Source organism: Trachinotus anak, unplaced genomic scaffold (assembly GCF_046630095.1).
Source record: "Trachinotus anak isolate AG129_WGS33_773 ecotype Australia unplaced genomic scaffold, CSIRO_AGI_Tana_v1 ptg000001l, whole genome shotgun sequence".
NCBI lineage: Eukaryota > Metazoa > Chordata > Actinopteri > Carangiformes > Carangidae > Trachinotus > Trachinotus anak.
The window spans coordinates 17,392,680-17,413,709 of record NW_027273852.1 but is presented as its reverse complement, the minus strand read 5'-3'; the positions used below and the strand labels follow the sequence as shown (position 1 = coordinate 17,413,709).

At 42.4% G+C, this 21,030-nt stretch overlaps 1 protein-coding gene across 4 annotated transcripts in view; it reads left to right on the top strand.

Moving 5' to 3' along the window:
• Nucleotides 1–21,030, top strand: part of LOC139623277 (radixin) — a 41,647-nt gene that overhangs the window by 12,182 nt on the left and 8,435 nt on the right. For all 4 annotated transcript variants that reach the window (XM_071481384.1, XM_071481403.1, XM_071481375.1 and 1 more), the window contains exons 3-8: nt 13,271–13,354; nt 17,950–18,045; nt 18,401–18,523; nt 19,656–19,807; nt 20,201–20,284; nt 20,617–20,763. In XM_071481384.1, the coding sequence (XP_071337485.1) occupies nt 13,271–13,354; nt 17,950–18,045; nt 18,401–18,523; nt 19,656–19,807; nt 20,201–20,284; nt 20,617–20,763 (686 nt within the window). The remainder of the gene's footprint in view (nt 1–13,270; nt 13,355–17,949; nt 18,046–18,400; nt 18,524–19,655; nt 19,808–20,200; nt 20,285–20,616; nt 20,764–21,030) is intronic.

The following is a 21,030-nucleotide window of genomic DNA, read 5'->3' as shown; positions in this document are numbered from 1 at the left end:
TAATACCGCGTCAGCTGTGATGTTGATCTCAGGGTTGTTTCACACACAACCAGAGGTTTTGTCTCACAGCTACACAAGTTCAGTCAAAACAGAAACCCTGCCATAAAAATGGAGGCGAACAGGAACTAGGGCTTTTACAGACAGTCTGTACTGATTACAGCTAAGATCATCAGTCCAGTTCAGACAGGTACAATAACTGCTGAGCTCCACTGGAACAATGCCCTGTGTTTTGCCCACATTGAATAGTACTCAGGAGGTTAGGGTTTTGGCTTAAACGAGAGGTTGACTCTAAGTTCAGGATGGGTTTCAGGCACTGATAAGAAATAGGTGAGAAAGACATAGAAATGAGCCATTGTTCTTTTTTTTCCCTAAAGCACAGCATGAAGCCGTTTTGGTGCCACTCGTACCTGCTCTGGCTCTGCCTGTCATCAGTTCTCCCAGGCAGAAGTAATCCGTTACAGGAGTGCACAGAGTTTTGGGAAAACACGCACACGCACAGTCCCACAGAAACACAACAGTCGGTCACTTTGTGGAACTGTCCTGTCTATTGAAAAGAGCAAACACAAAGAGGGCTTTCTCTGCTCTATTTTTGGACCGAAGGACACTGGGAGCTTTCATCTTGCTCTGACACAAACACACACAGACTGGGTTCGCAGTGCAGCTTAAATAACAGGATTATGCCCTGATGGTTGTGGACCTGATTGTACCTTTTATTATATTACCTTTATTATATTTTAACCTTGGAAGCAGGAGCATAAACTCCAGTAATCTCCTCAGTCACACAGCACTTTGAAACTGAGGCAGTTTTAAGCCTCGGTCTGGAACCTTGGTGTTGTCTCAAAGTAAAAAAAACAGATTTCAGTTCGACTGATGTTTTAACATTTTAATGAAATAACTTAAATACTTATATTTTTGCTCCAACTTAAAATATTTAGCAGTGCTGGGTAGACTGAGATTTAACGTTCTCAGGTGCAGTGATCATTTTGAATAATGACTGTTTCAGTTGACAGAAACAGTAAAGTGAAGCAGCATTAGAACAACCTAAATTTTGTTACCTAAGAAAATCAAGGCCTGGCTGTAAACCTAATACTCACATCAACTAAAAATAGATTGATAGAGGTCAGAGAAAACTAAAGCAGGGATAGGAAGCTTGCAGTCACAGGGTGTTTACAATTCTGACGCTCGTGCATGCCGGCTGCTTACACAGTTATCTACAGCCAGCCAGCAATTGTACTGAGCCCCTGGTCCATCAATCTCAGTAATGGGGAATTAGGCCAGGCCCAGTTCCTGGAAAGAGACGAGGGACATGCGATGGAAAAACGTAGTGAGAGGATGGAGGAGGTGAAGAGAGAGATAGAAGGTCAAAGAAATGGAAAGAGGAGGATGAAAAAAGAGGAGAGAAGATGAAACTGCTCATAATAATGAAAAAAAATGACAGAAGAGCTGAGGAAGCGACAGAGGGCTTGATTTTAAACAGGTGGTGGTCAGTGCATTTTGAGCTTGTGTCATAGGTCAATGTTAAACTGGTGCAAATCTGAAAATAGCATAACAAAATACCTGTGTAGAGCAGCCAAATGAACATTACATCTATGCTTAACATTTTGTAAAGTGATTTAGCTGCACTGACTCTGAGAAACACTGATTCAAAGGCGTCGATAAATTGAATCAGAGAGGAACAGTTGGAGAAACGCTGTGGCTGGAGATAAGAGGCCAAGCCATGAGGATGGACAGATGGAGAAAAATTTACAAGAGTCAGAGCAAAAAAAAAAAAAAAATTGGAACGAAGGAGTAAAGCTCAGATTATTGAAACGCACCGTAGGGAAGAAAAAAGGCACACAAAGGGATAAAAGAGGATTTGGGGGAGGACTGAGTGACAGGCACTTTGTTCATATCAAGCCTGGAAAAGTGACACCCAAGCTGCCCTCGAGGGGAACTCCCACTCCGGTTACATCAGGCTCTACTTTGACATTAAGCCCAGCAGTCGGACGGTAAACACGTCAGCCCTTTCGCTGCTTCATCTGTGCATTCCCTGGCTGGTTTTGCCGTGAAAATGCTAAAATGTCATATTGGATCAAAAGCTAAAGCCGAGTGGCCCCTGCGGGCGTGCTTGATAGCCACTGAACACATAAACTGGGCTGACTCCATCAGCTTGTAGATAATGACGAACAACAAGAATGAAATGTAGGCCGGACAAACACAAAGACAATTTTGCAGGTGGGGCAAGCAGACAACCCACAAGACCTAAAGAGTCTTTGTTTTGTTGAGCCACTTAGAAACTCTCTCTTGTCAACCCTAAAGGCAAGACAGGCTATAAGATAGTTAGCCTCAGGCAGGCCATTAAAAAGTGAATTTGGTCTGGACCTTATCCCTCCCCAAGGCTGTGTTTTAATGGTGTTTTTGTGTGTACATACACCTCTAACACTCACACAACATGGGTTTCCCCTGGTATTCACTGAAAAGGGGGTGGGGGGTACAAAAGGGGCTCTGTGCCAGTGGCCAAACAGAAAGGGATCACTGGACAAACAGGAGGTGATTTAATCAAATTAAGAAGATTTTATCTCTACCTGATATTTCACTGTGCTCTACATGTAATGTTGATAATAACGTGGACACAGGACTATCCTAACGTTTGTTTTTTTTGTTAAGGTATTTTTATTTGATAGGACAGCAGAGAGTCACAGGAAAGGGGCAGAGAGGGGGAATGACATGTGGAAAAAAGTCGGACCAGCTGGTGACTCGCCTGCTAAGAGCATTTGCGTTCATGTGGTACGCGCCCTAACCACTCGGCCATCGGGTCGCCCCCATCCTCATGTACAGTTGGAAACTGTAGAAGTGACTCTCCCCTTCATCCAACTTCAGAAAAATCTCAAGTGCTTTGATTTTGACGTCGTCCACGTGATGTTGGGCATTTGTTGTGTCATGATACATGTTTATGTTGTGATAGACTTGACTTGAGTCTGTCAGACACGTAGTTCTTGAGCGGCAGTTTCTTGATGTAGACTTTCAGAGAATATGACAAATGAGACCTTGTTGACCTCTAATCACATTTCGTTGTGACTTTCAGGTTGTAAGTTTTGAGCCACAAAAGTGGATTTACTGCCCCTCACAAGAGCTTTCTGTCTTTGAGTCAATCTCCCTGTTTTCCTGCAGTTTTACACAACTGTGTACGCATGGCCAGCATACGTGAACAGTCATATGTGTTTTGAGGTGTGTTAGCATGGACACCTTTTTAGAAGGAAAATGTATTAGTGCGAGCGTTGCCTTAGTTGGAAGCAGACTGATCCCTTTACAATGCAAATAAAACTTCTTAGATGAAAGAGGTCAAAGAAAAGAAACATGGGAAAATAAATAGAAGAGCAAACTTGGAGAGAATACAGAAAAAATCATTCTACTCATTCAACAACACACACCCTGTGGGGGGGGGGGGGGTAAAATGTGGAGAATCCTTTAAAAGATGTATTGATTTCCCCTATGTTGTGGTCAGTCTATGTATTTCCCCAGTGGCACTGTGAGAGTGTGTGTGTGTGTGTGTGTGTGTGTGTGTGTGTGCACGAGTATAGATCTTTATGTGTGTACACGTTTGACATAATAGAATAAAAGATTCAGGTGTTAATACATATTGATTTTTTCACTGTATCCATCTGCTTGAATGGAGAGTGTGTTTGGACTGTCACAGTTTGTTTGGTTGTTCAGTATGTGTGTGTGCATGAGCATGCAGGCCTGTTAATCCAGGGTGTGAGATGTGGTGGGACATCGTACATTATTGATTTATCGCTGCGTTTTGCACATGTTCCCCCTCCTGGTGATGATGTCCCTGGGGGCCAGGGGCTGGTGGAGGGAGGGGGGCAGCAAGTCTGCGGTGGAGGCTTTAAATATTTCAGAGGGCCATTTTCATTTATATAATGGGAATTATCCAAGTCACTAAATCTAATTAGAGAGAGGGTGTGAAGTTCACCCCCCCCCCCCCCCCCACCTCCTAACCTCAACTAAATTCAAGTCACTGCTTCATTGTAATGTATTAAAAATAGCTGCACTGCCAAAGCATCAGGATAAAACATTAACATTACAACCACTAAAGCTGAACGCAGTGTGATTCATAGCACAGTGATTGAAGACCTACACTATATGGCCAAAGGTATGTGGATAACACCCTGTACCACATGTTAGGTCTGGGATGTTTCATATAGGCTCGTCTTAATGTGACAGTATATAATGATATTGTAGACAAGAGTAAACATAAACATGGAAATGTCCCTGTGTGCAGATACAGGTCAAAAAAGAAAAAATGCTTTTTTGGCATGGAAGAATGTGTCTGGTCTGCAAAGACCCAGACCTCAACCCTGTCCAACACCTGGAACGCCTGGGGAGCCAGGCCTCAGTGTTGGACTTCACTAATGCTCTTGTGTCTGAACAGATGCAAATCCCTGCAGCCCGGTTCCAAAATCTGATGGCAACTTTCCCAGAAGAGCTGAGGCTGATATATGGGTTTAAAGGAGATATTGAGTTTTGCTACTGCTACACAGCCAACGTTAGCATTAACAGCTGTTTACTTGCCCGTCTTTGTAAGAGCTTTAGTCATTGTTGTGTTTACAAAACAAGAGGTTATAATACGTCCTCTGAGCAGCTACTTCTTCAGGGCAGACTGGACAGTACAGTGACTCAGTATCGGAAAGTGATAGGACAGTCTGGACTAGGCTGGAGATAGCTGGTTAGCATGCTAACTTCAGTACAAGAAAAGATACAAATAGAAGCAAATTAAGAGGATTGCTTTCCACCTCTGGAGACAGCTCGTAGTGAGTAAAGGAATGAAGTTTGATGCCGAACTCGCAGTTATCTGTTGATGCTAACGCTGGCTCTGTAGTTAGAGCTAGACTTACAAGTAGCTCCTTGAAGAATGAGAAGTTCAACTATTACATGTTCAATTCCGTTTTATTTGTATAACACAAAATCATGGCCTTTCCACAAGGAAAGGCCAAGACCTGAAATTATAGAGAGAAACCCAACAGTTCACACAATGAGCAAGTGCTCGGCGACAGTCAGGAGGAAGAACTCCCCTTTAACAGGAAGAAACCTCTAACAGAGCTGGCCTGGGTTCAGGGTGGGCGGCCGTCTGCCTTCACCGGTACATATGGATGTAATGTTCAGATGTCCTCATGCTTTTGGTCATTACAGGATTTCCTGCGGCATATTATAGTGCTGGTACCCCACCCCTCAACACTGTATTAGGATTATTAGACTTCATGGAAAACAGGTAGTGATGCTTCTGTGCTGCCAAGGCCACAGATTTTATGGGTCAGTCTATTCTTTAAGCAATAATCCACTGACTACATGATAATTATTATTATTATAATACATTGAGATGTATTGTGTGCTGTGCTACTGTGTCATCCTTTTTGTTTATACTTTGAAAAGCATTAGTTCAAGGAGATGGTGGTGTGACCCAGTGCTGAGGGATGGATCACCTCTTATACGTCCCTGATACCTTGCCTTGAGTTTGAAAATACAAACGGCTGTTTTGGAACAAGCTCAAAGCATGATGATGAATAAATACTGTGTACGCCTGGACCTAAACATGAGAATAGAAAACAGAGGGGGAAGAGTGGTTTTGGAGTGGAAAAGAAGAGTGGCAGGAAAAAAAGTGTTTTGAAGAGGAAAATTCTGAAAGAGAAGTGGAGAACGCTAAAAAGAGTAGAGGTGAAGAAAGAAGAGTGTCAGAGAGGTAATGTTAAGTAGATGAGTGGAGAGAGTGGATGAGGCGGGAAAGGAGAGAAAGGTGAGGAAGGCAGTGTGCCCCTGGTTGCCTCTAAAGCCTCTGTTAACCAGCTTAGCTACCAACAGCTTTTAATTATGGCTGTCTGAGTCTCTCACACACACACACACACACAGTCAACAGGTGGGCTGCATGCGTGGGCAGCCTCTGCCTGTACACACTAGCCTACTATTTAGCTGTCACTACTTGTTATGAATAACATTGAGGCACCGGAGGATGCTGGTAACCGCAGCCAGCTAAACTGAGGCATACACACACACTTTGTTTTCTCCAGAGCCTCCGGAGCAAAGATTTGGCTAGAATCAGTTAACAAAAATCACAAGTTACACCGCCAGAGTTTGTAGATAACATTGTAATTATAACAGCTCTAATCCCTGTTGCTTCTGTTGTCTCGTAAATAGAATAATATTCTGCAAGTGCCACACTAATTCTCTAATAGAAGCTGCACTGTAGATTGAAGCGGTGTGGTTCAGGATTTTTTTCCCTGTACAGTCTCTAGTGGCTCCTTCCCAGGAAAAATCATTTGGTTCCCAGAAATTTCAGTCACTCTGCCATTTCATAAAATTTGTTACGGGAACAAAGTTGAAATTTATAAACTCACCAGATGCAGTGACGTTGTTTTATTGACCTATAAGCTGGAAAGCAGCACTTCAATGAGTTAAACAGACATATTGGTTTTGTACAGTTTGTATTGTCTTCAGTGGAAGACACCATGGATGTTTTAGGAAAACTAATTTCTAAAGCTGCTCACTGGGATCATAAAATAAAAACATTTTTCAGGCTTCCAGTTTTTATGACCATAGTGTGTTTTCACCAGAGTCCTAATCAAGAGCTGGTTCAGAGCAACTATGTTAGACCTCCTCTGGCTGGGCAGAGTGACTTCCTGTTGGCTCCCTCCTTTTTTTTTTACCAGCATCCTCCAGTACCTCAATAACAGTTAAAATCCCAATGCTTCTCTTGTATCATAAATAAAATAATATTCTGCAACACTTAGACACTAATTCTCTAATAGAAGCTGCACTGTAGATTTTTCCCTGTACAGTCTCTAGTGGCTTCTTCCCAGGAAAAATCATTTGGTTTCCAGAAATTTTAAACACTTTGGCATTTCATAAACATTTTTGGCTCAAATTCTGATTATACATATTAATAAGGAGTTATTTCAGGGTGTTTCTAGATGCTCGGAAAAATGCATTCACTGTTTTACAGCTGTTCCTTTTCTAATGTTTGTGTACAGGGGAAAAGCCGTTTTTGACCAGTGTGTGTCCACTGATTCTGCAGTACCAAAACTGACCACTACACTAAAACATGAGAGTAATGTTTGGTTTACTCTTGATAACACAGATTATGAATCCGAGCCATAGAAGGTATATAAAAATGGACATAGACTCTGGGTCTGAAAAGTGAAGCTAATGGAAAAGTGCCTTAAACCTGCTTTCTATCTAATGACCATCAGGGGGTGACTCCACTGGTTGTATAAAGAAGTCTGATTGTATTGAGGTCTATGGGAAAATGTCTCTACTTCTCACTTGATTTATTACCTCAGTAAATGTTTTCCTAAAGAGTTTATGGTCTAAATCTCTAGTTTCAAGTCCTCTTCAATGTTCAGTTTTTAAATTATGGTCCCATTTAGAGGAAAATAGACGATAAAGCTGGGTATGCATTAGGAAGGGGCTGACAGACTGACAGACTGTATCACAGACAACAACCTGCCTGACAATCAGGATAGAGAACAGAGCAGGTCAGCTCCACCCCTCACTCCTCCTCAGCTCCACCTTCTCCTCCAAATATGGTTTCAAAAAAAACAAGATAGTGACAGGCAAATTACAAACTCAAGGTTTCAAAACGGCCGTTCACAAACCAATGAATGACGTCACGGTGGGTCACCACTTAATCAGAGCAGGGCTACAGCAGAAACTGCAGCAGTGAATGAACAAACAAAAAAAAGTACCTCTTAGATCTCCTGTAAGATGTTAGTGTATGGAATAATCTCAGAGGTACATTTATCATTTCTAGTTTAGGAATTGAATTGATGCCCTCTCAGTCACAACCTAAGAGATTAAAAGTTAATTTTCAATCTGTAAATTTTCAATATCATCCACCACCTTAACACTGTGGGACCTGGATGGTAGTTATTGACTGAGTCAGTGATGTTGATGGTTTTTTGCATAACAATGACTAGTGCCCACTTGCTCTCACTCCATCTCTGCAGTAGGTGCTAATAGGTTTTTAGCATCAGTGTAAAACGCTGTGTGGTAGTACTAGTAGTAGTCATGATCCCCTTTTGAACAGCCTGTTGGCATGCTACACGTCACACCTCTGATTCTCTAAAATCACACAAAGGGGCTGGGTAAATGCAGGCGTTGTGTGGTTCAGTGTAAACAAGCAAAGGCGGCTTAACAAGGAGTCTTCTTAACAACGGTGCAGCAGGATCTCTGTATAAAATACATATGGATTTGTTGTATACGTCAAAGAGTATACAATGTGGTTTCTGCTATGTCATTCAAATGCTGGCCAGAGCTTCCTCCGTATTTAAACCACAGAACTTCCCTCTAAACATAATAATATTGTTGTGGTTATCCTTCTGCTGCAGAATCAGATGTTTTGCCTATTTGAGTTTAATTTGAAACAAACCAAAAGTGCCCATGATCCTGTTCTGTAAAGAGGAGCTGAAGTGGAAAACTAACTGCATTCACTCAGTCAGCAAATTACTTTGTGTCCTGGAAGATTCAAACTTGACCAACACTGTCACTATTTTATGCAGTTTAATCATTTTTTTAATGAAAAATATTTCTGAATTCACAGCCTACCGAGGTTTGTCACAGTACACAGCCTGAACTCAGCCTCCACAGTTTGCATTATTACAGTTTGCCTCCATATAACACCACTGTGGAGAAGTCGCCTAGAATTTTTTTTTGGAGTAGTTAGCAGTGTATGTATTAGCAGCATTTGTACAAAGAAGCACCCATAAAAGTAGTACTAGAAGCATAAGTACAGGCAGTAGTGATCTTTACTAACTTCCTTCAAAGGAACAAAAACGCTAGAAGAAAAAGGACTGTGGTAGCAGTCAGTTAACGGTAGGAGAAAGGACTGTGGTCAGAGCGCCTGCTTTATCTGCTAACGCTCTGTAGCTATCAGCTGGAAGACATGCTGCTCTCTGTCTGTTTGCACCAGCAGTCTCTCTCTCACACACACACACACACACAAAGACACAATGTCAAACTGACTCACACTTGAAACAATTCCTCTTACAAACCACAGTACACTATATTAGAGGGGCTTTCTGCTGCAGTATTGCACAAATGAAATTGATTATTCTTGTGCACAACAGCAGTGTTTCCACAACTGGTGTATTTTTTCTTTCTCTCTCACCTATTGTGTTTATTCGCTGAGGCCATTAATTAAAAGTCTAAGTTTTAGTTGGTGTTTATTATATACAGCATGTGTAACTTATATTTAATGTGAGCAAATGATCTGCAGGATATGATCTGTTCGTATCCTCTTTTTCAAACACCTTTTACAATGCTTTGATGCTCTGCTCAGGGTAAAAAACGAAAATGGAAGATAGGAGTCCTGTGTGTCGTTCTGTACACATTTCTCTGTCACTCAGCCTCCTCAGCCTTCACTTTGGGTCTTGAATTTAAAGATGTCACATTAGACTCTGTTAAATCTTACTGGCCACTTTTCCTCGACTTTCTGATGTGTTATTGACCAACAGATTAATCAATAAATATAAAGAACAAACGAGTAATCGAATATTCAGACAAACTTTAAGGTTCAAACTTTACTTGCAGCCTGAAACAAAGCGAGCTGCAGTTTCATTGTTGGCCTCCTGTGTTGCTGTTGTCTCTGTTGAACAGCTGATATCTCACCTGAAGAGGGTCAATCCTCTCACCCTGTCACCCTGTCAAGTGTTTAAATCCCTCTCTAGGACGCCCACAGGGCTTTTTAGAAAATTACTTTAAAATCATTCACAAGGGCGTTGCTATGGAAACATTATCAGCCTGAACACAGACGCATAGCATGCACTGATGTGTAAACAGAATAATGCCATATTGTGTGTGAGTAATGCACACGCATGTAAAAACACCATATGGCTGCGCTCCCATATATACACCCAGATGCCAGTGTGGCTGAAGCACGCACACACACACACACACACACAGACACACACACACCGTCACCATATGGCTGTGTTCCCATACTTTTCCAACATCTACTAAACAAACTGTTTCTTCTTTAGCTGGAGCTGAGCAAATGCAGAACACACACTTGGAACCAAAACCCTCTGACTCTCTTATTGCACGTGTGATTTTCATGAGTAGAAGTAGAACACACACACGCACATGAACAACAAACAGGTTGAAATGGAGAACAGCAGCGATATTAAGTTCCATGGACCCATTTAGTCATGAATTTGGATCTGAATTTCTTCCAGTGAATCAGTTACTAAATTGACAGAAAGTGAAGTGAGTATTGAACATCAAACAGTTAATCATTTATCAATCAAAAATGTTTGTGTGTATTTGTGTGTGTGTGTCTATATGTGTTTCTGTGTGTGTATCTGTGTGTGCGTGTGTCTTTTTGTGTGTGTGTGTGTGTGTGTGTGGTCTGTGTGTATATTTTTCAGGTCAGTGGAACGTCTGTCAGTCTTGTGTTTTCTGATGCTTGGTTTCTTGTGATTGATGTACTGCTCACCTCAGGCGTTATCTGTCTATCTCTGTCTGTGTTTTTGTCTCTCTGTGAAACACACACACACGCACACATGCACACACACAACTTGATCGTGCAGCATTTTTCCCCTAAGGCAGTTTACAGGTTTTTACTGTACCGTTCTCTCTCTGTCTCTGTCTCTCTCTCTGTCTCTCTCTCTCTCTCTCTCTGTCTCTCTCTCTCTCTCTGTCTCTCTCTCTCGCTCTCTCTCTCTCTCTCTCTCTCTCTCTCTTGCTCCGTCAGGGTTACTTGAGGACAGTTGGTTTCACTGCAGCTGGGTTTGCTTACTGCAGCACAGAACACCACAGCCCACTGCACAGTCTAACATATTACACCTCCAATGGGAAGTGATAGGGACACACACACACACACACACACACACGAGCAGACATATACACACACGTCATTACTCTGACTAACTGTTACTGTGTTAATGCTGTTATATTCAGTTAAAATTCAGGTTCATCTTTCCTTTTGAGGCAGCAGCCCTGAATGAAGTTTCTAAATGGCTCACACCTGGCTACATAACTCCCAGAATCCCTTTCTGTACCAGCGTTTTTCATGACTGTTTTCTTATTTTTGCAGCTGAGCAGCACTGCAATGCACCTCACTGCTGCCTCCCAAGTGGCAATATGTTGATTTTTTTCATTATGAATAATTGCACCTATATTTGAGTTGAGGCACCTGTTTTTTTGGAATAAACTAAATTCAAATGACATAAAACTTTGTGCAGAGAGAGGAAAAATAGTGCATGTAGATTGTGTTTCAGCAAAACTATAGAGATGTCGTTTTAACCAAATGAGAAAAAAGAGTTTGATGCTGGAGTCCAACATCTTGCATCTTACTTTTCAAAAAGTTTTGAAGAAGAGGATGAAAAGGGTGAATCTGTAAATTACTTTGGACATAAGAAGCTTGTTATGTGATCATATTACAGGGTTGCCATCCGCCCTGGAAAACCTGGAATAGGGTTGACCAGTTTTCCAGTCATGGAAAATGAGAGAAAAAGTAAAATGTCCAGGAAAATCATTTCAACATTCTCTTATTTTCAGGCAAAGTTATGTTCAGGGTCATGTTGAAGTTCAATTGGTAGGCTAGTTCATGGACGACAGTATTTTGAAAAGGCTGCTGTCGGTTTTGTTTGGCCGTGAACACACACTGAAGTCACATCACATGTGTACAGGTTGGACGACTTACAACTTAAGTGGCTGAAAAGAATCATTGCTCGTTCAGTCAGTCCTCATTAGTTATTTTAAATCTGATTTCCGCAGATAGGAACAGTTTGGTGTATGGTGTGATTCCTGTCTGTCATATGAGCTAGATCACCACCGAAAACATCCTGGACAATGATCTCTAGAAAAATATCAGTTTTATTTTGGCTCAGTTTAAACATCCATTAAGCTGTTATTTATTTGTTGCCGAAAGGGAAATGTTGTTGCGGTTGTTGTGGTGTAGACTGTATGTGGCCTGTGAAGAACCAGGAGAAATGCAGAAGTCATTGTCTTTGTGTTCCAGTCTCACTGAAGACCCTCAGTGGGTCTCCTCATGTCTGTGTGGCTCTTTTCCTCTTCTCTTATCTGTCAGATACAGCACACAGTTTATTTTTGTATAAAACACAACAGGCCTGTGAACATAATTATAGCTCATGTGTGGTTAAGGTTCGGCTGCTGGGAGTCTTCCTCATGATTTTCCTTCATTAGAGTAAAGTGAAAGCGGCCTCCCCCCTGCAGCTTCCTGGCAGAAGGATGAGCTGCATAAACATCCTGCGCCTTATATGGACACTGGCTGTAACACAGAGGGTGTGTGTGTCTGTGTGTGTTCACTATGTGTGAAGAATATTTATAGAAATCTGATAGGAGAACACACACAGAGCTGGCGCAGGCTGTCCCACCAGCAGCCAGTTCATGCTTCCCCAGTTTGTTCTGCGTTTGATTTGGACTTTTCCATCTCACTCTCTTTGACAAAGTGTCTTCACATTTAGTTTCACCTGTTATTCAGCATCTTTACCATTTCTTTTCCCTCCTACTTCCACTTGTTTATTCGGTGTCTTTTAAATAATTGGTCTGTGCTGGAATTGAAAGTGTTGTAATTCACCATCACTGTAATAATGTATTACTGCTCTGCCTGTGTAGCTGTGCCAGTGCTGCATCATATTCACATGCTACACGCCAAACCTCACAGATTTGCTTTTACAAGTTTCATGTTTCAAGTATTCAGCTGAAACTGTCACCGTTAGTTCAGAAATTAAGTAAGCTTCTCCTCTTTATGAAGCAGAGATTATACTCATCTTGTATTCTTTCAGAATACATTTTTTTTGTCTCAAGTGCATCAAAACCCAGAAAATGATGTAGTTTGGTTCATATTTTGAGGAATTAATGCCATGCAAAACTTTCCAAAAGGAAAGATTCCTCTTTGTGTGTTAAGGCCCTTCACTGTCATATCCTTATATGTTTAGGATCTCCCATTATGACCGAACACAACCGCTCTTTCAATTTCTCATAGCAGGGAATTTTATTTTCCAGTCAAGAAATGTATTAAATTCTCCAGAAAAAGATTTAAAATCAGCTTATTTTACAAAAGGATGAAGTAACAGTAACAAGTAGCTGAATTTTACTTTGACAGGAAAACAACAACAAAACCAGGAAGAAACTGCATTTTTCTTCAAAGCATGGCTCCACTGCGATCACAACTTGTCAGCAGTGCAATGTTTTTTGACTTTAAACCTAATTTATGTATTTGTTCTATTGGTTTTATTGGTTCATTTATTTAGTTGCATTTCCTTCTTTTCTGCAGATCAATGTGCGCGTCACCACCATGGACGCTGAGCTGGAGTTTGCCATCCAGCCCAACACAACAGGCAAACAGCTCTTTGACCAGGTAAGAGACACACACACACACACACACACACACACACACACACTTTCTGTGAGGACCAACACTCCTAAAGCAGCTGAAAGGTGCAGAAAATACATCTATCACCAGGTGAGAGAAAAGAGTAAGAATACTTACTCTTCCAAGTGAAGTCACAGTGGCAAACAGCGTTATTGATTACTAATGAAGAGTAACACTGAAAATGAGCGAGTGTGTGTGTGTGTGTGTGTGTGTGTGTGCCAGTGGGTGCTTGGCTTGGTTTGGGTTGGTACTGGTTCTGTACAGAGATGACACACAAAGCACTCTTTGTGTCTTTGTCTCTTTGTCTGTCGGAGCTTTTAGGAGACAGTGGATCTAAGTGGTGTGTGTGTGTGTGTGTGTGTGTGTGTGTGTGTGTGTGTGTGTGTGTGTGTGTGTGTGTGTGTTTGTGTGTGTGTGCGTGTGCGTGTACGTGCTCACTGTCTGCTGAGTAAAGGGCAGCTTTCAGTGTTGTTTCATGTCAGGCTGTAAAGGTTTGCTGAGGTTGTAGAGGACAGAATGAAAGAGATCATTTTTATCCACATCCTGCTTTTTACTGTGAGATCAAATTGCAGAATACACCTGTCTATGAAGTGTGACACCCTTCATGTCACTCCTGTCCAGTCAAATTCAGATGTTCACATAGTTATTTTGTATATTTTTCACATTGTTGTTGGCCAAATGTCACATTACTCAGCTGGGCCGTGAAAAGCTTTTTCAGAGCCGTCCCAGAACCGTCTTGCAACATTATAGCTGTGTCTGAATTCAGGGGCCACATCCTTTGGTGGCTGCATTTGAAGACTGATTGCGTCACTGCAGTGCGACTAGGTTGTCTCATTTCAAAGGTCCCTTCAAATGTGGCTGACAGATAATGTGGCCTTCTTCTCCTGGGCAGCTGAGGCTCCAACAGGTGGATCCTTCGTGGCCCAACCTATCCCGAGATTCATCACACGCTGGTAATGAATGAATGTTACTGAGAGCCCAAGGATAAGAGTTTTAAATGTGATATTTCTGCTCAGCACAACCGCTAACAATACAACTGCCAAAAAACCAAACAAAATAAAAAATTACTTGTTGTCAAGGTTGCTAGGCAACAGGAGCAGCATGGGCACAGCTGGTGACGCAAAATGGAAAAACCTCCGTAGGCCAGACCAATTCGGCTTTGTTGGTCTGGCCTACGGACAGATGTGACCCGGAGTTGGGACACAGCTTATGTCCGTTCTTTAAAATGTGACCTTAACAAATGAGAAATGGCCTTTTGCACATATATTGCTCATTTTATTCATTAGTTGAGATATATGTGTCTCCCTGACGCCCACAGCTGCAGTAAGTGTGGTGAGGACCCTTGACACAGTTTCATGTTGTTCTTGCTGACAGCGACCTGTGTGTTGGTTTTTATTCACTTCCTTCCTTTTTCAGTTTAGATAAATCATTGAGCTGATCAGGCAGACTGCGATCATCAGATTCTGCAATGATTATTATTCATGTAGTAAGAAGGTCTAATGAAAACACATCTTCAGTAACCTACCAAGCTACTTTAGCATGTGGCTGTGTGTGTGTGTGTGTGTGTGTGTGTGTGTGTGTGTGTGTGTGTGTGTGTGTGTGAGAGAGAGAGAGTTTCTATGTGACTGTGGCACTGGAATAAGGCCTGGTTCAGATCCTCTTTTGCTGAGTCAGCTTCTGCTTTCCCATCAGCTCTTCACACACACACACACACACACACACACACACACACACACACACACACACTTGTACTTCTATCTTTGTGAGGACTCTCATTGACATAATGCATTCCCTAGCCCCTTACCCTAACCTTAACCATCACAACTGAGTGCCTAACCCCAACCCTGACCCAAACCTTAACCTAAACCTAATTCTAACCATAACTCTAAAACCAAGTCTTAACCCTCAAAATGTGATTTGAAGGTGTCTCAAAAAGTGAGGACCGGCCAAAATGTCCTCACTTTCCCAAAATGTCCTCACTCTGTTAGTAAAATACTTTTTTTGGTCCTTACTATGTAGCAAGTACAAGTACACACACACATACACACACACAAACACACACACACAAACACACACACACACCTGTTGCTGCTTTCTGTTTCTCTTGTAGAGACACTGTTATTTTCACTCTCTCTCACACACAGACAGGCTAGCCCAGCCTGAGGCCATGTCCTGACCTTTCCCTGGGTTCAGGTCTGGCTTTTCTCCCGCAGCTCCAGCTCACTCTACCAATTTCAGTTTCAGCTCAGAGGTGTTGTATTTGCAGGAACTTCCATCATCATCTGACAGATATTATTGTGAAGAAAAGTAAACGTTCTCTGTGTAGTGAGAGTAGAATAAAGCCAGCACCGGGAGGTTTCCCGATGGGTCTGTGGCTCCCTGTCAAACAGAGAGAGAGCAAGAGAGAGAGAGACAGTTGTGGGGCGATCGGCCCAGTAGAGCTCGCTCTGGTTCTATGAGGCCGTCATCTCCCTCACATCTGTCTCCACTGCGTCCTGTTCGACGCCGCAGCCCCGCCCACATGCCTGCTGTTTATGTGTTGGTTGGACCTTTGTCATCATTTAAATGCTGAGGGAACCAGCAGAGGGCTGCAATCTTCTATACCGGAGAGCACACACACACACACACACACACACACACACACACTGCCTTCTCGCTTTTACCTCCATCCTTCTCTGACACTCTCATACGCTCCTCTCTCTCTCTCCCTCGTTTCTATCTCCTTTCTATCTATGACACACACACACACGCAGCTGACTCACCAGATCTGAATGTTTCAGCTTACTGTGCCCATGCATCGTCATAGCAACCAGCTGTCAAATGTCCAGTGATGTCTGCACACACTCCTGCTGCTGTATAGTAACATAGTGCTAGTCAATCTGCCTGTGGACGCTTGTTTTACTGTGTATGTTTACACTCATGCAGTTCATATCTTATATTAGTGCATTCCAGCTTCTCAAATGTGAGGATTAGCTTGGTTGTTCGGTTTTGTAACTTTTGTTTGGACAAAACAAGCAATTGGAAGACGTCTCCTTGTGCTCTGAGAGCTAGACTAAATGATGAATCACTCAGTTTATAAAACCCTAAAGATCCTAACCAGGGTCGACTTGAGGAGCGTGAGGAGCCCTCTGGCTGCTACAGGAGAATGGAGAGGAGACAGGAGAAGAAAAGTGAGTGAGCAAACAGGTGTGGAAGTAACGATAGACGCCAGCGGTGGACGGCGCTGTGAAGTTTCATATGTCCATCATGAGCTAAAAATAGGTGTGGATAAAATAGTTAGGACTGTGTTTCATGGTGACTGCCAGCGTCAAAGTAAAACACATGATCGGGCTGTGATGAAGTTGTGTGACATCCTGAAGGAATACGTGGAGGTTTGGGGGAGTCTGTAAGATCATGAGTTGATGAGGACAGAATGCAGCTTAAAAATATTCACTGGATGTTCTGCAAGAGGAGCATTGTATTTCTACACTGCACTGATTCGGGAAGATGCTTTGGAATAGGATAACTTTGTCAGATAATGAAATGGGAGAAGTGACTGATGCTGAAGTTGCCTCAGTATAATTATCAACAACCTGCAGTATGATTTAAATATGCACATGCTGTGTACTGTTGTGGGATGAAAACACTCTGGTCTCCCTGCGATCATGTAACATACAGGAAGTCACTTGTCCAGCAGTGAATGGTGAGTCTGTGATGATGTGTAAGTGCCAGCAGCAGCTTTCAGTCGGGCCTGGGGGCTGTTTTAATTTCAAATGGTGCAGATTCACATGAATGAAGAGAGGGATCCATTGATAAAGAGGCTGCAGAGCTAAATATAAACACCCATAATCTCACTCTAACACACACACACACACACACACACACAATGATAAAAGGCCTTAGTGAGATAGGAAAAACTTTAATCAAACATGTAAACCTGCCTCTGAACACTTTGATGGACCATAATCACACACTTTAAAGTGTGTTTTCATCTAATATGAAAGTAAAGAGTCCTGTTCAGTGGTGCACTCAGCTTGATTTTTCCATCCCTTTTATGTTGCCTGTCTTTCTTCTCCTCTCCTCCACTTATTATTCCCTTTATCTCATGCCGACGTTCCCAAACCGTTCACATTCTGAGGCTCCACTTCTAAATCTGCCTGCTGAGCTCTCAGCATCCGCATAGCTGTCCCTGCATACCGCATTCCCAGCCCCACTGGAGGCCCTCTGCGTGTGGGAGTGTGTGTGTGTGTGTTTTAGAAATGTGACTGATTGTACCAGTTGCCATTGATACGGCATGTTTTGGATGGCTGTTTCATGGATGAGTGTTTTTGCATTTGATTGTGTGATTATTTGGTATTTAATGAGTTTATGTGAGCACATCTGTGTGTGTGAGAGGGTTCATTATTTTGCAGTGAATGCTGTTGTATTGACTGTGTAAATCACATTAGATTTACACGGTCAGTCTAATGTGAATGTAAATGGGACGCTAGTTTGTAAATGGCAGAGAATGTGAGCATGTCTGAGGGAGCAGGGAGGGAAGACAAAGTTGAAGTGAAGGGAAAGGACAAAAAAAACCACAAAAAGCATTTGTGTGATTTCAGGTGGTGAAGACGGTGGGTTTAAGGGAGGTCTGGTTCTTCGGCCTGCAGTACACAGACAGTAAAGGCTACGTGACGTGGCTCAAACTCAACAAGAAGGTGAGAGACCCCGAACACAACCACATCTGTCCAAAAGAGCTAATCTGTCACTTTTCATATTTTGTATTTTGCTCTTGTTTTTCTCATTAATTTCCACAGCTTGAAAACATGACATGAAACAGTAAACAGCCGTCCTCCTGTGGACTCGGCGCTTTAGACTTTATCATGGTAGAAAGCCTCAGAAGTAAATTTAGTATTCTGTTTGCTGAAGGCTTCAATCCAAATAGCCTCAGAGCAGTGAACACATTTTGTTTACAGAAATATCTCTTTAATCTTGTTTAAAGATCACACAGACGTGTGCAGGCAGAGGGTGAGGGGTAAAACATGAAAGGTGGTGTGTGGGTGTCTTCCCCAGGTGACCCAGCAGGATGTGAAGAAGGAGAATCCGCTGCAGTTCAAGTTCAGAGCAAAGTTCTTTCCAGAGGATGTTTCAGAGGAGCTGATCCAGGAGATCACACAGAAGCTCTTCTTCCTGCAGGTACTGTGCAACTGGTCTGCTCAGATGATTTGGTGTAAGGTCACTCACTAACACAGGGTGGACGTGGGGAGTGATTTACTGCACCTCACTGCAGTGAGCTCATTTTGGATTTTTTTTAAAAACGTGTTTTGTATTTTTTTTTGTTTGATTTCAATTTTATGTCATTTCTTTATTGATGTCCAACAGAGGTATACGTAGACATGTATTTATGCAAAAGTGAGTATGAATAAAAATCAACTTTTTGTGCTTTATTGAGTCATTGTTATGAACCGTATGTAGGTTTTTTATTCCTGTGAGCCATCAGCCAGTCTCAGCCTGTCTCCCTGTTACAACAGACCAGGATAATAACTCCACTGCACGTCTTGTTTCAGTGACGTGGGAATAAAAATGATTCAGACATATGAATATTCCAGCAGAGGTGACTATCTGTGCAGCGTGTGAATAGCTTTGGTTTCTGTACAGAAGCTTTGAGCTGCTGCTGCTCTCCTTCTATGGTGGATCCCGTCCTTCACACAGCAGTTTATAGCGACTATGAACATAGCACCCCAACTCCTCCAGAGTGCACTCTGTGTGGCCTGACATCTGACTCTGCACCACGCTGCAGGGAGGGGTAGTTGCTTGTCTTAGTGTGTGAGCAGTGTTAATGATCATTTCATCAGATATTTTCTAATTTACATAAACATTTTTAGACTGTATGCTATTAGGCAAGTTGTGTTAGTGTTTAGCATTTCAGGCTAGAAAAAGCTCAATAAACAGTATATTTTAATTTATATTTGTCCACAAAAACTATTGGTTTATTTATTTATTTAAAAAAATCAAATAATACCCAGCTTTAATCACCCCTGTGGGAAAAGAGAAGATGTATACCTGCTAGTGCTAAAGGGGATCCCCTGACTTTCTATTAATGCCTGGACTAAATTTCATGGCGATGCCTCCTTCAGTTCTCTAGATACTTGCCTCTGGACTGACAGAGCGGCAGATGGACTCACTGCTGCTCTATATATACTCTGAGGTTTATTAACCCAGGAAAGGCTGACTGAGCATCTGTGGCGTCTCTGCAGGGGAACCTCTGGGGTTCTGAGCATAGACTTGTACTGACTGAGAGTGTGTGTGTTTGTACATGTTTGTGCAGGTGAAGGAGGCCATTCTGAATGATGAGAACTACTGTCCCCCGGAGACCGCCGTGCTGCTGGCCTCCTACGCTGTGCAGGCCAAGTATGGAGATTACAGCAAAGATATTCACAAGCCTGGCTACCTGGCCTCCGACCGGCTGCTGCCACAAAGGTACAGTGTGTACACGTACACAGTGTTCAGGAAGAGTGACAACCATCATTTACACAAATAGTAAATGGACTTATGTGGTGTTTTCCTGCCTGAGCTGTCAAAGGACTTTACTAAGAGACTGACACAGACAGGAGGAGCTGGGGGTTGAACCACTGACCCTTCGATTAATAGACCCTCTCAGCTCTAACCACCCTCTAATATTATACATATTATTCTGTATCATCGGTTATTTTTAGGATTGTATTCTGAGTTAAATTTGCAGGTCTGGTCATGATGTGGGCCGTTCAGCAGCTACTGGCTCACAAAGAGAATGTGTTCTGGTGATATTTATTCCTCATGTTATTATATTATTATTTTCTTATTTGTTTCCCTATTTCTGTGTGCGTCCTGTAGAGTTCTGGAGCAACACAAGCTGACGAAGGAGCAGTGGGAGGACAGAATACAGACCTGGCATGAGGAACACAGAAGCATGCTCAGGTGAGTGTGTGTGTGTGTTTGTGTGTGTGTGTGTGTGTGTGTGTGTGTGTGTGAGAGAGAGGTGAGAAATCACTGTGTAATTGATAAGATAAAGATAAAAAATGCTTTATTAAATTAATAAATTCAAATTGTCCAGTAGCTTATTCGTGTATTTAGTGAAGATATGAGTCAGTGTCATGATCCACTGCCTTTGGCTGAGGTGTTGAACAGCCTAATGGCAGGGGGACAAAGGATTTCCTGAACCCTTGAGTTTTTAAGACGTTGACACCTGAATTCTCAGGTCTTTCTGTCTGCCATTGTTTTTATGTGTGTGTATGTGTGTGTGTGTGCAGGGAGGATGCAATGATGGAGTATCTGAAGATTGCTCAGGACCTGGAGATGTACGGTGTCAACTACTTTGAAATTAAGAACAAGAAGGGCACAGAGCTGTGGCTTGGGGTCGACGCGCTGGGCCTCAACATCTATGAGCACGAAGACAAGTAACCAAACCACACACACACGCACTGACTTTGATTCTTGTAAATAATTGAGTAGTTTTACTTCTTTTACAACTCATGTAAAAAATTATAGAAAAATGAAACAATCTGTGAAGTATTACTCTTTGGTGCAGCTGTTCACACATCTCAGTGATATACAACGTCTGACGAGGGGTCACCGGTAGAGGTTGCTTCATTTTATGGGACCATGAGGCCAGAAGGCGGAAAACCACTGGTCAAGCTGATGTGATCAGCACGTAATCAAACCAG